Source organism: Pseudophryne corroboree, chromosome 1 (assembly GCF_028390025.1).
Source record: "Pseudophryne corroboree isolate aPseCor3 chromosome 1, aPseCor3.hap2, whole genome shotgun sequence".
NCBI lineage: Eukaryota > Metazoa > Chordata > Amphibia > Anura > Myobatrachidae > Pseudophryne > Pseudophryne corroboree.
This window is the reverse complement of record NC_086444.1, coordinates 495,492,095-495,513,315: the sequence shown is the minus strand read 5'-3', so window position 1 is coordinate 495,513,315 and position 21,221 is coordinate 495,492,095. Positions and strand designations below refer to the sequence as shown.

At 46.5% G+C, this 21,221-nt stretch overlaps 1 protein-coding gene across 1 annotated transcript in view; it reads left to right on the top strand.

The window, feature by feature from the left end:
* Positions 1-21,221, top strand: part of VPS13A (vacuolar protein sorting 13 homolog A) — a 747,194-nt gene that overhangs the window by 385,610 nt on the left and 340,363 nt on the right. The window contains exons 23-24 of the mRNA XM_063913834.1: positions 1,401-1,539; positions 11,151-11,235. Coding sequence (XP_063769904.1) covers positions 1,401-1,539; positions 11,151-11,235 — 224 coding nt within the window. The remainder of the gene's footprint in view (positions 1-1,400; positions 1,540-11,150; positions 11,236-21,221) is intronic.

The following is a 21,221-nucleotide window of genomic DNA, read 5'->3' as shown; positions in this document are numbered from 1 at the left end:
TCTGTTTTAGGGGTAAATTTACTAAGATTCGTACCTCATCCGTGTTTGCCTGAGAATAAACGGCTGAGATTGATCGGACAGTTGTTTTTTTCTAAACTAAAACACAAAAATTTTCAGTGTTACTGTGTTATAGTTAATCGTGTTCTCTGATTGTGTATATGCTCGTGTTTGGCTGCCATGTTTGCCAGCAGCCAGACACTCCCGAACATGAAGCCTGCACAGTTCAGTGAGAACTGTGCTGTAATTCTGTGTGTAATTATGTAAAAAAGGTTCCAAAAATAGAAAAAAAAAGTGTGTGTCCCTTCCCCAATCCCCCACAAGCATAACCAGCCCCAAGATCTTTGAGCCTGTCCTGGTTCAAAAAAATATAGGGGAAAAACTGTGTGAGGTCTCCCTGTATTTTAACAATCAGCACTGGGCTCTTGTACGGGTCCTTGTATCAAAATACAGGGAAAAAAGATGTAGGGGTCTCCTGTAGTTTTTAAACCAGCACCGGGCTCTACTAGCCAGGGAGGTAATGCCACAGCTAGGGGACACACTTATATTGGTCCCTTGGCCATAACATTAACACCTCCCTCCAGCACCCAATGCTAGGCTGAGGCCCGGGGCAATCCCTGGCATACTTTTGCCAGTCACAGATATGTGATATTGGATCATTTTTCTTAATAAAAAAAAATGAGCAAGTCTCATTTTTTGTCTCATTTGTTTGATTTGGTTTTCTTTATTTACTTTTAGGACATGTGTAAAAATCTGAGGTAGTTTTAGGCCAAAATTCAACAGAAATAAAGAAAACTCTGAAATTCCAAGCACTTCTGTATGTGTGAGTGTTCAATTTTACGGGGGACCCCTACATCTTTTTCCCCCTGTATTTTTGGAATTATTTTACACAATTAAATAGAGAAGCACTGCATGGATCTCACTGATCTGTGTAGGCTTCTCTGAACACGCTGCTGATGGGGACGTCTATTTGAAAAGTTCATTTTCGTCTATATTTACACAATTCACTGGTGTGTTTGAAGAAATGATTCTAGTTAAATTCCCATGTTTCAGTGTTGTCTATGGAAATGGCATCCAAGTTTGGCCGATGGTGTATTTGATCGCATGTCCACCCGTGTTTTGTACTTCTATGTTTGTTCTTTAGTAAATTTCTGTATTTGAAAAAATGCCCAAACACTCCAGTGTTTGTCAATTCGCGCAAACATGGAGCTTAGTAAATTTACCCCGTTGTGTTTGTTGAGAGACGAGTGGCACACCTCTCATTCAGGTTGGCTGCTTCTATTTGTTAGAGTCCTTGCTTGACTATTTCATATGGATATACTTACCGTATTGCACTAGGAATTACTAAATTTTTTTTATTTACTGTATAAAAATATTTTGTGCATCTGTTTTTATTTCCCCAGATTTAAACTGTTTGGAGAACTGCCTTTGCTTTCTGTACAGATATCTGATCAGAAGCTCAGAGGTATATTGGAATTAATTGACAGCATTCCTAAACCAGAATCTCCTCCTGCACGATCTGCTTCTCCACAAAAAGTTCCAGTTAGTATGACTTGTAAATGTATTCATATTTCTGTATAATTGTCTATGCACTTTGTCTCACAATGTATTCTGAAAAGGGCTGGAGAAGAAGGGTACCTCACACTATATATGTATCCCTTTTCCAGCAGATTGACTACACTACCTATAATAAGAGCCCCAATAGTGGCATTATATTCTCTAACTGGGTTGGAAATAGAGTATACTATCTGCGCAAACTCAAAAAAGTAAAAATAGAAATTGATTGCTGCCACAGTACGCATTAGTACCTCTTTTAGGGGCCTATTTATCACCATCCGCATCCAGGATGCGGATGACAGGTGATAAAATCGCCCAAACTCGCACTGCGATAATTGATTACATCGCAGGGATGTACCAATTATCGCATGCAGGAACAGAGCTTGCGGTCAAGCTCTGTCCCTGCAATGCCTCTTCGCAGCATCCTTGGGGTATTTTTCGTAAAAAATACCCCAATGTCCTGCTGCGCATGTGCCGCCCCCCGCCGACATCGCTGCTACCGCCGCCGCCCGGTCAACAAACCCCCCCCCCCTCGTCCCAACTACCTCTGCGCGCCGCTGTTCCCCCCTACCCCAGCAGGATAGTATACTCACCTGTCCAGGGAGCCGGTCCGCGCTGCTTCAGGAGGCTGCCGGGCACTGGGTCCTTCTCCTGTGCTGTAAAGTGCTCTGCCGTTTTGCAGCGTCACTTTACTACACCAGGGTCACATTGCAGCACATGGGGGCCCCGGTGCCCGGCAGCGCTCACCAGAGCAGCAGACACTGGCTCCCTGGACAGGTTAGTATGGTTTTTTTTTGTTTGTTTTTTTACACAGTGATCGGCTTGTGTGTCCATCGGACACACATAGCTGATCACTCTGCCTGGTCCCCGCTCAGAGGCAGAGAAAGCTGGCCAAAAGGGTGCTTATCGCAGCCTGAACTGGCTAGATTATCACAGGGCACACTGCGGTATTTTTTCACTTTTTTTTTTTTGTAAATCTGGTCAGATCGCGTTTCCCATTATAAGTATGGGGAATGCGATGTGGCTTACTAAAAAAAAGTGAATTAAATGGTTTGGAGCAGTTTTTCATGAAAACTGCTCCAAATGCCCTTTAATACATTTAGGTGATAATAAAATAATGTGAAAAGGGTGTAAAAACACCCTTTTTCATAATATTTTAGTAAAAATAATGTTAATAAATAGGCCCCTTAGTGAAAAACTTGTTCGTAATAATATTCACAGTTGATGTACTGTTAGCGCATAGATCCACTTAAAGGAAGAATATGGTGTGAACAGAAAGAGAAATTGGGGGTATAGAGAACAGGCGGGGCACATGGTCTGAATTGTTACTATCAATGGTTAAAACTCATGTTTTAAAAAAAAAACAACAGGTTTTTAAAAACAAAGCAAAAAAAATAATCCTTTTTTGTTTCAACTGGTTTTTTTTAGGTTTAAACAAGAGTTTTTTTGTGTACATGAATGTTTTAATGAAAAAACAATCATCATGTATTAGAAACCTTGATCAACCATGTTTTTTTTTATGCTTTTTAACATTAATAATGTTATTAGGCTTTGATTTGATTTAATTTACATATTTCAATTACAACAATTTTTTACAGCTTATTATTCCTATTACATCTGAATATATGTAGACAGACTAAACATATTAATACAAAGTACACAGAATATATGAAATTGAAAATAAGAACAGCAGGTTAATGTTAAGCATTAGTTCTACTTATTACTTATTATACCGGTTGAGTATCCTATATCCAAATATTACGAAATACCGAATATTCCGAAATACAGACTTTTTTGAGTGAGAGTGAGATAGTGAAACCTTTGTTTCTGCTGCGGGGTACACTGGGCTCCACAAGGAGAGACATTGGGGTGTAGAGTAGGATCTTGATCCGAAGCACCAACAGGCTCAAAAGCTTTGACCTTCTTCCCAAGATGCATAGCGCCGCCTCCTATATCACCCCGCCTCCGTGCACAGGAGCCCAGTTTGTAGTTGGTGCTTGCAGTGCAAGCATGTAACAGGAAGAGCTGCTCACAGAAGCTCTATAAAAGCTTTTTCTGAGGAAAAAAGAAGACTACAAGGGCTGCAGCAGAGGCACAGATTGTGCTGGATGTCAGTAGACATTGCCTGCTGCAGCTCCATCTCTCCCCCAGCGGCGCTGTACACTCCCGAGCCCTGGTTGCCGGGTACCTACAGCAGAGGCTCCGGTTTTCTTCACGTTAGACACACACGGCTGGGGCTCTCCAGGATCGCGTGGCCGCGCTTCGGGAGGTGGTAAGTGGGTCCCGCTTGCGGGACCCGGTCTTTATCGCGATCCGGCGCGATCAGTGGGAGGCGGGCCGTGCGCGCTGGCGGTGGACACTGTGGCAGTACAGGCGATCCCACTAGATCACCAGGGCATGGGCGCAGGTCAGGTTTTCTCTCTAAACCGGTTTTTATATCGCCCACAGTACCCGGTGGTTTTGCAAGCAGAGGGGATAAGGCTTAGACCTGAAGCCCCTCCCCCAGCCCCAGGGCGCCATTTCCAGCAAGTGTCCCCGCCCTGGAGCTGCATCTCTGTCTTTCCTCACTCCCTGTCAGTGTCTGCGGTGCCATTATCCCTCAGCTCACTGTTCCTGGGAATGCTTGGGCAAATCCTCCTATGTAAAGCCGCCTGGTTGTCAGCGCTGTGCCTTTACATGACACTTAAGTATTCTACCTGCCTTTTTAGACGGTGATAGTTAAGAAAGAGTGCGTTTAGTCAGGGTTTTATAGTACAATTACTCTGCGATATACATCCAGTTCTTACTGTGTACTGTTATATCTATTGTTATATAGCTGTGTAAGCTAGTCCAGTGCAGTATTATTTTCAGTACTAACCTCTGCATTGTACAAACTGTGACTTTCTGTGTGTGCATTTGATAGCTGAGTGGTGTCCATTTCGTGTCTTTCACTCAGCTTGCTATCCCTATATTCTATAACCTGAGGGGGCTTGGTGCGTCAGGTGTTATCTTATATAGGATTTTCACAAAGATATACTGTATTACGTATTTTTCTCTGATTTAGTCACCATATCTCTCCTTTATCTCTGCTAGTGCTGACTACACTGTGCAGGGGTTTGGGTTTAGGGACATAGTGCTGCTAATAATTGTACTGTGTTACCTCATACTGCAAGTTATATCATGTCTGCTTCTGAGGGTAACGGTTCTGGGGCGGAACACACTGCTGGTGTTGCTGAAGCCACAGGCACATATGAGGAGAATATAGCAGCTGTGGGTTCTGGTTCTGGGGGCTCCTTGCCCCCCAGTGGGACTGTGGCAACGGAGGCACATACTGACCCACCGTGGGCCGCTTTTTCCACGCTACTGCATACGCTAGTTCATAAACTAACACCCCCTATGGGACCCTCAATGCCGGTACAACCGTATGTGGTCCCTGCAGCTAACCCGCCGTGAGCGGACGATTTATCTGCTCAATTAAAGAAGTTGTACCAGTCCTTGACTACTAAAAAGTCTGACCAACACTCGCCTAAGTCCAAGAGGTCCTCTAAGCGAGCGCTTGTTTCCTCACAATCCGCTGCTGTCACTGACACCTCGTCTGATGAAGACGGCACTTACACTGACCCCACAGGTTCTGACTCAGATACGGCTGATGGGGAGGGTAGTTCACATGTGGATGTTCCTGATCTTTTGGAGGCTATTAAGTTAATTCTGCAGATTACGGATGATCCCGAGCCATTTATTATTATTATTATTATTATTATCCTTTATTTATATGGCGCCACAAGGGTTCCGCAGCGCCCAATTACAGAGTACATAAACTTAGGAGTCCCTCCTAAGAAACCAGATAGGTTCAAGCGTCGGAAGGTGGTTAAACAAGTTTTACCTCACTCTGACCACCTAGTGGATATACGTCAGGAACCCTGGGAAAACCCGGGTACGAAGTTTGTATCAAAAGAAGATGCTGGCTCGCTATCCACTCGCGCCAGAGCTGTCTAAGAATTGGGAAACGCCTCCTCCAGTGGACTCACTTGTGGCTAGGATGGTGGTTTCCTCAGCTCTACCTGTCACTACCGTCACGTCTCTTAAAGAGCCTACGGATAAACGTGTGGAGGGTTGTCTGAAAGTGATTTACACCCTCACGGGTGCTGCACAAAGGACCACTATTGCAGCTACATGGGCTGCAGAGGCTATTAAAGCATGGGCCTTGGAGTTAGAAGCTGAAATCTCCTCTGACCATGCTAGACAATGCTTGTCATATATTGTCACAGCTTCTCGATATATTAAAGAGGCGGCTTCTGATGCCGGTATCCTAGCAGCCAAGGCCTCTACTACGTCAGTCCTGGCTCGCCGGATATTGTGGCTGAGATCCTGGTCTGTGGATCTGGACTCTAGGAAAACCCTGGAGGTACTCCCTTTCAAGGGAGATATTCTGTTTGGGGAGGACTTAAATAAGATAGTGGATGACTTGGCTACTGCCAAAACTGCCTGTCTGCCTAATACCGCTCCTTCTGTGTCGAAGGCTAAAGGTACGTCCTTTCGCCCCTTTCGTCCTCCAGGTAAAGCAAAAGGTCAGGCGTGTACCATAAGCAGGCCCGCACTTCCAAACCTGGTAAGCCGAAGCCCAAAAGAGCCTGGGCTGCCCGTCAGCCAGCTTCCAAGACCGATAAGCCTGCCGCGTGACGGGGCGGGCCTACCCATGGGGGATCCCAGGGTGGGGGGCCGGCTTCTAGGGTATACCCAGGAATGGTTGAAGACCACTTAAGATGCCTGGGTACGGGAAGTCGTCACTCGAGGTTATGCCATAGCCTTCAAAAACCGACCCCCCTCATCGATTTTGCCAGACAGACGTCCCTTTGGACCAGACAAAGGCAAAAACTCTACACTCGGTGGTACAGACCCTCCTGGATACAGGAGTCGTAGTACAGGTGCCCCTTGCTCAGAGGGGCCGGGGGGTACTATTCTCCGCTGTTTCTAGTCCCGAAACCGAATGGATCCTCCTGGCCCATTCTCAACCTCAAGGCATTGAAAAGGTTTGTGAAGATTTCCACGTATGGAAACCCTTCCTTCTATAGTTCTGGCCTTGGAACCTGGGGACTTCCTGGTCTCCCTGGACATACAGGATGCTTACCTGCATATTCCTATTGCAGTGTCACATCAACAATACCTGAGGTTTGCGGTTGGCAACATCCATTACCAGTTTCAGGCATTACCTTTTGGTTTAACAACGGCTCCGCGAGTCTTCACCAAAGTTATGGCGGTGTTGACGGTGGTACTCCGCCGTCAAGTGGTCAGGATACTGCCGTATCTGGACGACTTGTTAATCCTGGCAAATTTCCCAGATCTTCGACTACGTAGTCTGGATATGACCGTCCGGTTTCTACAAGCCCATGGGTGGCTCATCAACTGGAAGAAATCCTCCCTGGTCCCTGCACAGAGCATGGTGCACCTGGGAGCGCTGTTGGACACTCACAACCAGAGGTTGTTCTTGTCTCAGGAGAAAGTCCTGAAGATTCAGGACAGGATTCGTTGCTTCCTTTCTCGTCCTCAAGTGTCGATACATTCGGCAATGCAGGTGCTGGGCCTCATGGTATCAGCATTCGACATGGTGGAGTATGCTCAATTCCATTCTCGCCCCCTCCAGAGGCTAATTCTAGCCAAGTGGGACGGCCTGCCTGCCTCACCGGCTCAGGTCTCACATGATCTCATTGACTCTGGAGGTTCGTCTGTTGCTGCTCTGGTGGCTCCAGGACCAACAATTGTGCAGGGGCCGTCCCTTCTGGATATCCAACTGGGTCCTGTTGACGAAGGATGCCAGTCTAAGAGGTTGGGGCGCGGTACTGGAGCAGCACTCCCTTCAGGGTCGGTGGACCAAGGAGGAATCTCTCCTCTCGATCAACATTCTGGAATTGCGGGCGGTCTTCAATGCGTTGAACCTGGCCCAGCATTTAATTCAGAACCGTCCTGTTCAAGTACAGTCGGACAACGCCACCACAGTGGCTTACATAAATCATCAAGGTGGCACTCGAAGCCGTTTGGCAATGAAGGAAGTCTCACGGATTCTACGTTTGGCGGAACGCCATCTACCGGCAATATTGGCAATATTACATCCGGGAGTCCTGAATTGGGAAGCGGACTTTCTCAGTCGTCAGGACGTGCATGCCGGCGAGTGGGGCCTCCATCCAGAAGTGTTTCAACTCCTCGTGGAAAAGTGGGGTCTTCCAGATGTGGATCTGATGGCGTCTCGACACAATCACAAGGTTCCGGTCTTCGGAGCAAGGACAAGGGATCGTCAAGCAGCATTCGTGGATGCGCTAGCGGTGCCGTGGAGGTTTTTCGGCTGCCGTACGTGTTCCCTCCGGTGTCACTCCTGCCCAGGATAATTCGGAAGTTCAAGCAAGAAAAAAGAAATCTGCTTCTCATAGCTACGGCGTGGCCCAGACGGCACTGGTTCTCAGACCTGCAGGGCCTATCGTCAGAGCGTCCAATTCTACTTCCACAACGCCCAGACCTCCTCGTAGAGGGCCCCTGTGTCTACCAGGACCTAGCCCGGCTGTCTTTGACGGCGTGGCTCTTGAAGCTTCCGTCTTGAGGGCTAAGGGTTTTTCTGAAGAGGTCATTAAAACTATGTTGCCTTGTCGGTGTGGTTTCAGAGAAAAATTGCGACTTTACCTGATGTTCATACTTTCACTCGGGGTGTGTTGCGTATCCAACTTCCCTATGTCCCGCCTGTGGCTCCTTGGGACTTGTCGGTGGTTTTGGAGGCGTTGCAAGAGCCTCCATTTGAACCCTTTGGTTCAGCTGACCTTAAGTGGCTTTCCTTTAAGGTGGTGTTCTTGCTGGCTATTGCCTCTGCTAGAAGAGTGTCGGATCTGGGTGCCTTGTCTTGTAGTTCCCCATATCTGATTTTTCACCGTGACCAGGCGGTTCTTAGGACTCGTCCCGGATATTTACCTAAGGTGGTTTCTTCGTTCCACCTTAATCAGGAGATTGTGGTTCTGGCCTTTGTCTCTCCTGATTTGTCTTCCAAAGAGCAGTCTTTGGATGTGGTACGGGCTCTCTGTATCTATGTGAAGAGAACTGCTTCTGTTAGGAAATCTGATTCTTTCTTTGTTCTGTTTGGATTTCACAAACGGGACTGGCCTGCTCACAAGCAGACTTTGGTCAGATGGATTAGAATGGTGATTGCACATGCTTATGTGAGGGCTGGTCTATCAGCTCCTGCTCACATTACGGCCCATTCTACTCGGTCTGTTGGACCTTCTTGGGCGGCCCGCCGTGGTGCGACCCTTGAACAATTGTGCAAGGCGGCTACGTGGTCCTCAGTGAACACGTTCATTAGGTTCTATGCCTTCGATACCGCCGCTTCCGAGGATGCTTCCTTTGGACGCCGTGTTCTTGTGCCCTCTACAGTGCGTCCCCTCCCATAAGGAACTGCTTTAGGACATCCCCAATGTCTATCCTTGTGGAGCCCAGTGTACCCCGCAGCAGAAAACGAGTTTTATGGTAAGAACTTACCTTTGTTAAAACTCTTTCTGCGAGGTACACTGGGCTCCACAAGGCGCCCACCCTGACGCACTTAGCTTCTTTGGGTTGGTATGGCATTAGCCGCTGACACTTCTCCTGTCGGGAGAGTGTGGTGTTTGTGTCAGTTGTCGTCTCTTTTACTTGCTACTGCATTGGGCTGGTTAACAAAACTGAGCTCTTCTGTGCACGAAGGCTCGGTGATATCGGAGGCGGCACTATGCATCTTGGGAAGAAGGTCAAAGTTTTTGAGCCTGTTGGTGCTTCGGATCAAGATCCTACTCTACACCCCAATGTCTATCCTTGTGGAGCCCAGTATACCTCGCAGAAAGCGTTTTAACAAAGGTAAAACTCGTTTTTTTGATGGCTCAATGTACACAAACTTTGTTTAATACACAAAGTTATTAATAATATTGTATTAAATGACTTTCAGGCTGTGTGTATAAGGTGTATATGAAACATAAATGAATTGTGTGAATGTAGACACACTTTGTTTAATGCACAAAGTTATAAAAAATATTGGCTAAAATGACCTTTAGGCTGTGTGTATAAGGTGTATATAGACCATAAATGTATTCTGTGCTTAGATTTAGGTCCTATCACCATGATATCTCATTATGGTATGCAAATATTCCAAAATATGGAAAAATCCGATATCCAAAATACCTCTGGTCCCAAGCATTTTGGATAAGGGATACTCAACCTGTAATTAAATAACTGAATAGTAATACAAACTGGAAAATGCAAAAGCACTTTCAGAGACACACACATAAAGGAGTTAAGCATTAGCACTGGGCATTCCACTGCCATTAAACATTTTGACTGAAAGCACTGTTTCTTTAGTATAATAGGCTTTTTAAAACAACAAAAATATTTGGTTTAAACCAGCGAACCCTGCTCTCTGCACTATTACTACGATCGCAGGAGATTCTATAATTACCTGTTTTTATACAGTAAATTATTACTGTAATTGTTTCCTGCAACCAAAGATCTTGTCATTTTTATAAAAGACTTGATAACCAATGAGAATTTACAAACAATCTTAACAAATGGCAAATGTGTACGCATAGTAATTGCAGCAAATGTTTCATTAAAAGAACGAGTTTGAAAAAGATTCCTTCCTCTGCTGCTTAATTCATTTATTACAGGAGGCTGTTTGTCCAACCTGCAGTCATTGATCTGTTCCGTAAGGATCATAGTTAAACCTGGGACAACAGTCTTCCTGCTACTTCAGCCAGTACATTTTTAACTGAACTGTATAGCTTTTCTGTCTGGGGCATACAGGGGGCAGTTTGCAGTCAATATTCATGTGAGGGCAAATAACACAGGGGATGCTGTCAGGATGCCGGCAGATTACCAACGCCGGAATCCTGACACCGGCATCCCAAATAGGTAGACATCCCGGCGTGGGAATCCCGACAGCCGGTATGCCGAACGTCCTCACACCGCGCCGCTGAGGAGGTAAGCCGTGAAGGGGGGAGGTTAGGTGTAGGCTGCGGGAGGAGGGTTAGGGTTAGGCAGTGTCCTGGTAGGGTTACGGTTAGGCACCCCCTCCGAGGGCTAGGACTAGGCTGCGACCTGGGGGGATGTTTGGTTTAGGCAGCGGGGACAGGAGGTTAGGTTTAGGCATTGACGGGGGGAAGGTTAGGGTTAGGCACTAAGGGAGATTTTAGGGTTAGGCATTGGGTAAGGAGATTTAAGGGGGTAGTGGAGAGAGTTTAGCACCCCTTACTCACCCCTGTCGGCTTATGTGCTTTCGGGATCCCAACGTCTTTTTTTACATTTGAGTTATTTTTACATTCTTTTTTTATTGTACTATATGATTACAATGATATTGTCTTTGCTAATGTGTCCTAAAAATAATTCTGACAGACTAATCCTGATACATATTTATCCCTTTATTCATCACTTTATCAAGAACAGAACTTCTATAGTGATTGTGGCAAAGCATTTTATTGACAGGCCCCATAGACCATTCATTTTGTAATCTTACAAAGAGTTTTAATACTGCATACACATTTTGTGTGCAAAAGTGCATTGTTTAAATTCAGCCATGTTACATTGTAGTTGATTTTCTTGATTCCCTTTATCTACAGATACAAAAGTCTCCTCCATTGAACACATCTCAACTGGTTGCAAGGCATCCTGCTTTAGTGAGCCTCCAGTCAATCCTTGAATCTGGTAATGCATTTTTCTTTCTATTATTGTGTTTTATTACAAGTCTCTTGACGCTGTTTTGCCTGATAAATTAGTTAATTCTGGAAACTATGTATAATGTATATGGGCCATTCATTTTCTTTTAGTAGAGACTGTAATATACAAACTGGACACTTTTTTTCTTTTTTACAAATAACATTGATTTTTAACCTCTAGAAATATACAGTAAGTAGGAACTATGCTCCTATCCTTCTGTCAGTGTAATTACAAGAATAAGCACTTTCCATATTTCTCTTACGTCCTAGAGGATGCTGGGGTCCATATTAGTACCATGGGGTATAGACGGGTCCACCAGGAGCCATTGGCACTTAAAGAGTTTAACAGCGTGGGCTGGCTCCTCCCTCTATGCCCCTCCTACCAGACTCAGTTTAGAAAATGTGCCCGGAGGAGCCGGTCACAGCTAGGGGAGCTCTACAGAGCTTCTTTAGTAATTTTATTTTAGAGTTTGTTATTTTACAGGGAGGCTGCTGGCAACAGCCTCCTGCATCGAGGGACTGAGGGGGGGAGCAGTGTCCACCCTGCGCGGTCTGAGCCACTGTTTCCGCTGACTGTACACTGAGCTTCAGAGGGGATAGATCGCTCCCTGCCGCAGGGGAACGCTCACCCCCAGCAGCATGCCGCCACCCCCTTGCAGAGCTGAAGTGTGGCGAGCGAGTCATCGGCTCCATGGCAAGCAGGGAGCCGATGTGAAGATGGCGGCTACAGGGTAGGGAGCGCAGTACTGACTGCGCTCCGGGGGCTCAGCGGTACATGGAGCGGCGCTGTGAGCGTCTTAACCCTACACTGACCAGAAAGCCTGTCTGGGTCCTCGGATCTCAGCCAGCACAGAAACTTTAGGCCAGTATAATCTTGGAAGAGCGGGAAGACAGCGCCATTAAAGGGACGGAGCTTCTCCTCAGAGCGGACCCAGCAGCGTTCAGCACCATTTTCCTGCCTGCAGACACGCTGCCTATGAAGAGCAGTCCCTCCAGAGCAACTCCAGCTATCTGTATGATACCAGGGGGTTGTAGAAGGGAGTGGAGGCTGTGTATAGACTGTGTCACCTATTAAGGGACACAGTCAGCTCTGGTTAAGGGTCTCCCTATACCTGTATAGCGCTGTGTGTGAGTTGGCTCCAATCTCTGTGTCTCTCTGCCATTCTTTTGGGGGATGGGGGGGACCTCTGTCTGCCCTGTGTGTGTGGGGTGTACAAGCAACCATGTCTAGAGACTCTGTCTCATATGCTGCAGAGGATATATCTTCTCAGGGGGATACTATCCCATGTATTCAGGATTGCACTGTTGTAGCGCAGATCCCAGCTAGGGAACCGGAGTGATTAGCCTCTCTTAGGGGGGCTATTTCTCAGATTTCTGAAAGGGTGGCAAGGACTGAGCATGCAACTCAGGTATTGCAGTCCTCTATGGCAGTATGGTCCGATACTGCTCCCACATGGCCCCCTGCGGTACATTCTCACGACCATGCTCTTACCCAAATTATGCAGGATGACACGGATACAAATTCTGACACAGCAGACGGTGATGGGGATGTGTCGAGGGGAACGGCATTACTTGCTAAGGGGGTGCAGTTGATGATTGAGGCCATGCAGGATGTGTCAAATATTTCTGACACACCTCCTGAGCAGATTGAGGAGGCTTTTTTCACAGACAGTAAGAAAGCCCCTCTCACCTTCCCTGCTTCTAAGGAATTAAATGCCATTTTTGAAAAGGCCTGTGAGAACCCGGAGAATAAATTCCAGATCCCTAAAAGGATTCTGGGTGCTTTTCCCTACCCGGAGGACGGTAGAAAAAAATGGGATTCCCTGCCTATAGTTGACGCCTCTGTTTCCAGGCTGTCAAAACAAGTGGTTTTGCCTGTCCCGGGATCTACCGCGTTGAAAGACCCGGCGGATCGCAAGGTGGATGCTACGCTTAAATCCATATACTGCGGCCTACTATTGCCTGTGCATGGATTTCGAAAGCAATAGCAAAGTGGTCAATCACTCTGCAGGAGGACTTGACCATGATGAATAAAGGTGACGTTGATTTGTTTTTACGTAACATACAGGATTCTGCAGGGTTTCTGGTGGAATCCATGAAGGATCTGGGTTCCATGGCTGCGGGGATCTCCTCCATGTCCGTCTCGGCTCGCAGGGATCTCTGGCTGCGCCAATGGTCTGCGGACGCGGAATCCAGGAAGAGTGTGGAGAGCCTACCCTATACAGGTCAGGCTCTGTTTGGGGAGGCGCTGGATGCGTGGATTGCCACAGCTACAGCGGGTAAGTCTCCTTTTCTCCCCTCAACTGCACCGGCTACGAAGAAGCCTTTTTCTCCCAACACGTCATAGTCCTTTCGGCCCACTATGACTAGAAAGAACAAGCTCTCTCACACCTTCTTTAGAGGTGGTCGTGCCAAATCCAAAAAGCCTGCTCCCGTAGGTTCCCAGGACCAAAAGCCTGTTTCTGGTGCCTCAAAGTTCTCAGCATGACGGTGGACCACACAACCTGGAAGTAGGTCAGGTGGGAGCGAGACTCCGGCATTTCAGCCACGTCTGGGTGTCGTCCAGCCTGGATACAGGATATTGTGTCCCGGGGGTACAGGCTGGAGTTTCAAACTCTTCCACCTCATCAATTCTTCAAATCAGGCTTGCCGGCTTTGCCTATAGACATAGCTATTTTACTGGACGCTATCCGAAAATTGGTATTGTCGGAGGTCATTGTTCCAGTTCCACCTCATCAGTTGAACAAGGGTTACTATTCGAACCTTTTTGTGGTACCGAAGCCGGATGGTTAGGTCAGGCCAATTCTGAACTTGAAATCATTGAACCCTTATCTCAGGGACTTCAAATTCAAAATGGAGTCTCTGCGAGCGGTTATCTCAGAACTGACAGAAGGGGAGTTCATGGTGTCCCTGGACATCAAGGATGCGTACCTCCACATTCCCATTTGGTCGCCGCATCAGGCTTACCTCAGGTTTGCACTGTTAGACGATCACTATCAGTTTCAGGCACTGCCATTCGGTTTCTCCACAGCACCGAGGCTCTTCACCAAGGTGATGGCAGAGATGATGGTTCTCCTCCGCAAGCAGGGGGTGAACATAATTCCGTATCTGGATGACCTGCTGATCAAGGCATCGTCCAGGGAGAAGTTGTTAAGATCCAAGACGCATATGCTCAAGGAGCACGGTTGGATCCTGAACCTTCCAAAGTCTCATCTGGAGCCGACAAGGAGGCTGTCTTTCCTGGGGATGATCCTCGACAAGGAGTTGCAGAGGGTGTTCCTACCGGTGGAGAAAGTGTTGGTGATTCAAACAATGGTCCGGGATGTCTTGAAGCCGGCCTGGGTATCGGTTCATCAGCGCATCCGCCTTCTTGGGAAGATGGTTGCCTCCTACGAGGCTCTGCAGTACGGAAGGTTTCATGCTCTGTCCTTTCAACTGGATCTCTTGGACCAATGGTCGGGATCTCACCTACATATGCACCAGAGGATACGTCTGTCACCTAAAGCAAGGATTTTGCTCTTATGGTGGCTGCAACTACCTCCCCTCCTGGAGGGCCGAAGGTTCGGAGTTCAGGACTGGATCCTTCTAACCACGGATGCAAGTCTAAGAGGTTGGGGAGCAGTCGCGCAAGGGTAAACCTTCCAAGGAAGGTGGTCAAGTTAGGAATCCCCTTCTTCTGATAAACATCCTGGAGCTAAGAGCCGTATACAATGGCCTTCTTCAAGCGGCACACCTACTACGGGATCGGGCTGTTCAGGTGCAGTCGGACAACGTGACCACAGTGACCTACATAAACCGACAAGGTGGAACGAAGAGCAGGGCTGCAATGTCAGAGGTGACAAGAATCCTCCTCTGGGCGGAAAGGCACGCTGTAGCGAGGTCAGCAATCTTCATTCTGGGAGTAGACAACTGGGAAGCGGACTTCCTCAGCAGACACGATCTCCATCCAGGAGAGTGGGGCCTCTACCCGGAGGTGTTCGATGAGGTAACCGGTTGGTGGTGGGTTCCTCACATAGACATGATGACCTCCCGCCTCAACAAGAAGCTGCGGAGGTACTGTTCCAGGTCTAGACACCAACAAGCAGTGGCAGTGGACGTACTGGTGACACTATGGGTTTTCCCGTCAGTGTATGTGTTCCCTCCACTTCCTCTTATTCCAAGAGTTCTAGAGCTTGTAAAAAGAACAAAGGTTCTGGCAATCCTAATTGGCCAAGGAGGGTTTGGTACGCCGATCTACTGGATCTTCTGCTGGAAGATCCAAGGCCACTGCCTCATCGGGAGGATCTTCTACTACAGGGGCCGTTCGCTTATCAAGACTTACCACGGCTACGTTTGACGGCATGGCGGTTGAGCACCAGATCTTAACTCGGAAGGGTATTCTGAGCGAGGTTATTCCTACCCTGATACAGGCTAGGAAGGGGGTAACGTCTAAACATTGCCATCGAATTTGGAAAAAGTATGTGTCTTGGTGTGAATCCAAGAAGTTTCCTGCGGTGGAGTTTCAACTCAGACGGTTTTTCCCTATCCTGCAAGCAGGTGTGGATTTGGGCCTGAGATTGGATTCCATCAAGGTCCAGATTTCGGCCTTATCCATTTTCTTCCAGAAACAATTGGCTGTCCTCCCTGAGGTTCAGACCTTTTTGAAGGGGTTCTGCACATCCAGTCCCCTTTTCTGGCGCCAACGGTACCATGGTATCTGGATATGGTGTTGCAGTTCCTGCAATCGGAATGGTTTGACCCTCTACAGATGGCTGAAATCAAGTTTCTCACATGGAAGGCGGTAATTTTGTTGGCCTTGGCTACTGCTTGACGTGTGTCGGAATTGGGGGCTTTGTCCTGTAAAAGTCCCTATCTGGTCTTCCATGAAGATAGGGCGGATCTCAGGACTCGTCCACAGTTCCTTCCTAAGGTTGTGTCGGCTTATCATATAAACCAACCTATTGTGTTGGCAGTGGCTACTGACTCCTCAATTGCTTCAAAGGCCTTGGATGTTGTGCGGACTTTAAAGATTTATGTGAAGAGGACTGCTCGTCTCAGGAAATCTGACTCTCTGTTTGTCCTCTATGATCCCAAGAAAATTGGGTGTCCTGCTTCGAAGCAGTCTATTTCTCGCTGGATCAGGTACACCATCCAGCATGCCTATTCTACGGCAGGATTGCCGTGTCCAAAATCGGTTAAGGCCCACTCTACTCGTAAAGTGGGTTCTTCCTGAGTGGCTGCCCGGGGTGTCTCAGCCTTACAGCTTTGCTGAGCAGCTACTTGTAAACCCGAACACGTTTGATAAGTTTTACAAGTTTGATACTTTTGCCTCTGATAACCTCAAGTTTGGTCAAGCAGTACTGCAGGAGCCTGCGCGCTCTCCCTTCCGTTCTGGGAGCTTCCCCATGGTACTAATATGGACCCCAGCATCCTCTAGGACGTAAGAGAAAATAGGATTTTAATTACCTACCGGTAAATCCTTTTCTCGTAGTCCGTAGAGGATGCTGGGCGCCCGCCCAGCGTTTCTTTATCCTGCAGTGCTTTTTTGGTTCAGTACTACCTGGTTTCTAGGTAAGTTCTGTGTTCGTTCCTGTTTCAGCTGTTGCTGAGTACTCCGCCCTGTTGGCTGGATTTGCCTTGTTGTGTAAGCTGGTATGAATCTCGCCACTATCTGTTTATTTCCTTCTCTTGAAGTATGTCGTCTCCTCGGGCACATTTTCTACTCTGAGTCTGGTAGGAGGGGCATAGAGGGAGGAGCCAGCCCACACTGTTAACCTCTTAAAGTGCCAATGGCTCCTGGTGGACCCATCTATGCCCCATGGTACTAATATGGACCCCAGCATCCTCTACGGACTACAAGAAAAGGATTTACCGGTAGGTAATTAAAATCCTATTTTTGACCAGCAAAATGATATCTGCATAGTTTATTTTAATTAGAAATGTATATAAAAATTATTTAAAAAGTGGCTGATTGACAAGTAATTGCAAAATCAGTGCTGTAACCCATTGTCATCAACAGTCAGATGTTTGAGCACATTTACTAAACTGTAATAGAAAAATAACAGTGCATTTTGTTGACCAGTTTTTCTAAACCCCAATATAATAAGTCATATAACTAACTGTATAAAGTTCCTCTTTGTATATAAAAGAATATAGTTCTGTGAAGTACATTGTTGTATAATGCAGTTAGGATTTTTTCCAGTGCGTTTAGTTTTTACTGTAAACTATTTTTTCAAGATCTGTGCTACGGTACATTTATTCACAAATTTGTAAAATTTTACAGATTCACCATTTTGCCAGTTTAAAGGTGCATACACACGGAGAGATTTTGACTGAGAGATTTCCCTTGAACTGGCTGTAGGAGATTTTGACTAACTTTACCAGCAGTTTTGACTAAGGCCCTCATTCCAAGTTGATCGCAGGTAGCAACTTTTTGCTGCTCGTGCGATCAACTTGACGCCGCCTATGGGGAAGTGTATTTTTAGCATAGCAGGGCTGCGATCGCTTGTGCAGCCCTGCTATGCTAAAAAAGTTTCCAGCAAAACAAGACCAGGGTCAGACTTACTTACCCTGTGCGACGGATCCAGCGATGAAGGTCCCGGGACTGACGTTAGTCATCCGCCCTCCAAACGCCTGGACACGCCTGCGTTTGGATCTCCACGCCCGGAAAATGGTGAGTATCCGCTCCGGAACGCCTCCCCACTGTCAATCTTCTTGCGATCGCACTAGCGATCATTTTCTTCTCTCTTCTGGTCGTTGCCCGGCGACGGCTGTTGCTGGGCAATGACGCTCGTGCACATTGGGGTCGCTGCGCATGCGCAGTTCTGACCTGTTCGCACTGCAGCGTGCAAGAGATTTTGGCTATGGGAGATATTGACTATCTCATTTAAATAGGGGTATGAGTGGGGGAGTGTCACTTATAGGATGATTTTACAGGGTGGCCGTAATAGGTTGATTGTACAGGGTGGGAGAGTGTCACTATCTGTGCACATAGGGAGTTTTGATAGGGTGGGGAGTGTCACTAAAATATGGTGATATTAAACAGTGGTGGAGTATCAGTATTGTGGTAATAAATAGCATCAGCCACTATAACTCAGTGCATCATATGCTCTGTGGCTTGTTCTAGTTAAGTTTACCTACTTGAACGCTTCACATTGCTAGTGCGCTTTTCTTTATTTGGCAAGCCAGAACAAAGAGCTTTTCGTTATGGATCACAACTACCAAGTCAGGGTATTATATGCTCAGGCTGTGGCAGTGTGGGATATGGAGAGAGCACAGAGGAGGGAGAGGAGACGTGCTCGATCCTGTTGGACCAAGCAGTGGCTGTTGCAGAGGGAATCTCTCTCTCATATGCCATTGCTAAAGCAGATTCAGGAGAACAATCCGGAGGATTACCGGAATTCTCTGCGGATGGACGAGGAGATGTTCCAGGAGCTGCTGCGACTGGTGACACCTCTCGTTCAGAAACAGGATACGAACATGCGGCAGGCCATATCTGTGCAGGATCGGCTGGTGGCTACCCTGCGCTACGTGGCTATCGGAAGATCGCTGCAGGACCTGAAGTATAATGGAGAGAGATAAAAGCTCCTCCCTAAGTTCCTGGATACCAAATCACTGTCCTTAGTATCTCTGTACAGTATGTTCTATTAGGGTACTAATTAGCTGTTCATGCTAATTAGTGGTTCACTAATAATCCTGATTTATGTGAAACTTGTGTTCGCCGTTCCATTGAATGTTTTTTGCCCGAGCAGAGCCACCTGCACTGGTCCCTTTTGCAATACGGGGACCGTGGCTGTCAGCTCATCGCCTCGGATCAACGGCATCTTGGTTAATTACAGCACCGCCAGATGATCCGTAGAAGCAGTGAGCGGTTACTAGTCTGACACGTTACAGCAAGGAGAGAGCATTGGACTTAGCCGCTGGAGCAAGCGGCACCCGAGCACTTGCTAGTGCTATACGTACACCGAGGAAGTGGTAAGCGTCATTACCCTGATATGAGGCTACACTAAATAGAACGGAACTGGTGCGGTGTCCATTTGAGGTAATCAATAGAGGTCTGATTTATAACCAACAGTGCACTTACTTTGTATTCATCTGACTTTTATCTGAACAAATTCATTACAAATATGAGACTGTTACATGGATAATATCCAGACTTTCAGCATCTAAACATCAGCTGTCAACTCTTAGGACTATCAATTTATATATCATCTTTATACCAGTCTATCAGTGCACTAAACTGTGTGGAATATATGGAGTTGAAGTGCGGAATTTTATTGGTTTTATTAGTATTAAATAGGTATATGTATACCGTATTATGTGATCACTGTATATATTAAAATTGTGAAACTTCAGTGGAGTCTGCCTGCGCTCTCTCGTCCAGTTTGTATTATACTAATGCACAGGTTCTCAAACTCTGTCCTCAGGACCCCACACAGTGCATGTTTTGCAGGTGCACAGGTGTATTAATTACTCACTGACACATTGTAAAAGGTTCACAGGTGGAGCTAATTATTTCATTGTGATTCTGTGAGGAGACCTGCAATACATGCACTGTGTGGGGTCCTGAGGACCGAGTTTGAGAACCTCTGTACTAATGTATAACCAGTGATTGATTGCTACTTTGATTGCTGACTTTGCTAATAATTCTGTTAGACTTCTGTGTATTCTGATCCTCAATGCTGGTGCAAAGCAGGGAGGGATCGGATTGTATATCACTTTAACAAAATTTAAAGTGATTGCAGTCACAAATTGTGTAGTAACACTGTACAGGTGTGTGTTTTATTCATCATGTCTAAGAAAGGCAAGGGTGAGGAGGAAACACTCTCCACAGCAGCACCAACACTCATTTCATGTTTGTCTTAAAGCTGGGTTAACTTCTGTGGATCTGGTTCAAAATGGGTTATGTGCAAATTGTTTTAGCTTTCACCAAAGCCTCTTAAATAATCCGAAGCAGGCACAGGTTCAAGTTGAATACCCATGGGCTACTTTTGCACAGACATTATCCAGTATAGCTGAGCGGATAATGCCAGCTCCTATACCAGGGATAAGTTACCCTATTAATCCTTACATGCAACATTCCACCTGGGGTTTATCACATCCAGCACAGGAATTGACAGCCTCTCAACAAAAGCATGCTGAAAGGCCGGTGGTACTGTAATAATAATAATAATTTTATTTATATAGCGCCCTCTCACCAGTAGGACTCAAGGCACTTAACAGATACATAGCATAATATAGTACAGAAAATAATGAAGTATAGCACAGCTTTTCATAAAATACAGAAGCATGTAGATACTAAAGGGACATTATGGAAATGCTTGAGTAAACAGGAAAGTCTTGAGTCTATTTTTGAAGGATTCTATAGTTGGGGCCTCTTGCACTGTGCTGGGAAGTGAGTTCCATATAGTTGGAGCGACATGATTAAAAGCTCGACCCCCAGATGAATTATGGGAAATTCTAGGTACTGGTAAAAGTCCTTTATTTATAGATCGCAGTAATCAAGTGGGGCAGTATGGGATCAGAAGCTACTTCAGGTACCTTGGGCCCTGGTCATGTAGTGCTTTGAAACTCAGTAAGCCAATCTTGAAGATGATTCGCGATCGTACAGGCAGCCAGTGAAGGGAGTAGAGTATGGGTGTTATGTGGCTAGTGCAGGACTGATTGGTTAACAGTCTGGCAGCTGTGTTTTGCACCAGCTGTAATCGGTGCAATTCTTTTGCTGGGAGACCAAGGTAGAGGGCATTACAGTAGTCTAATTGAGATGATACAAATGTATGTATGATTTTTGGCAGATTATCTGAGAGAATAAAAGTGCTTGATTCTGGCTATGTTCCTCAGGTGAAAGAATGAGGATTTGATTGTGGCTGATATCTGATGTTTAAGTGTCAAGCCACCATCCAGGACAACGCCAAGATTCCGCACACAATCAGTTGTTTGTAATTATGAATCCCCGAGTGTAAGTCTAGTTGGTTGGCTATGCTGCAGTCTTGTCCT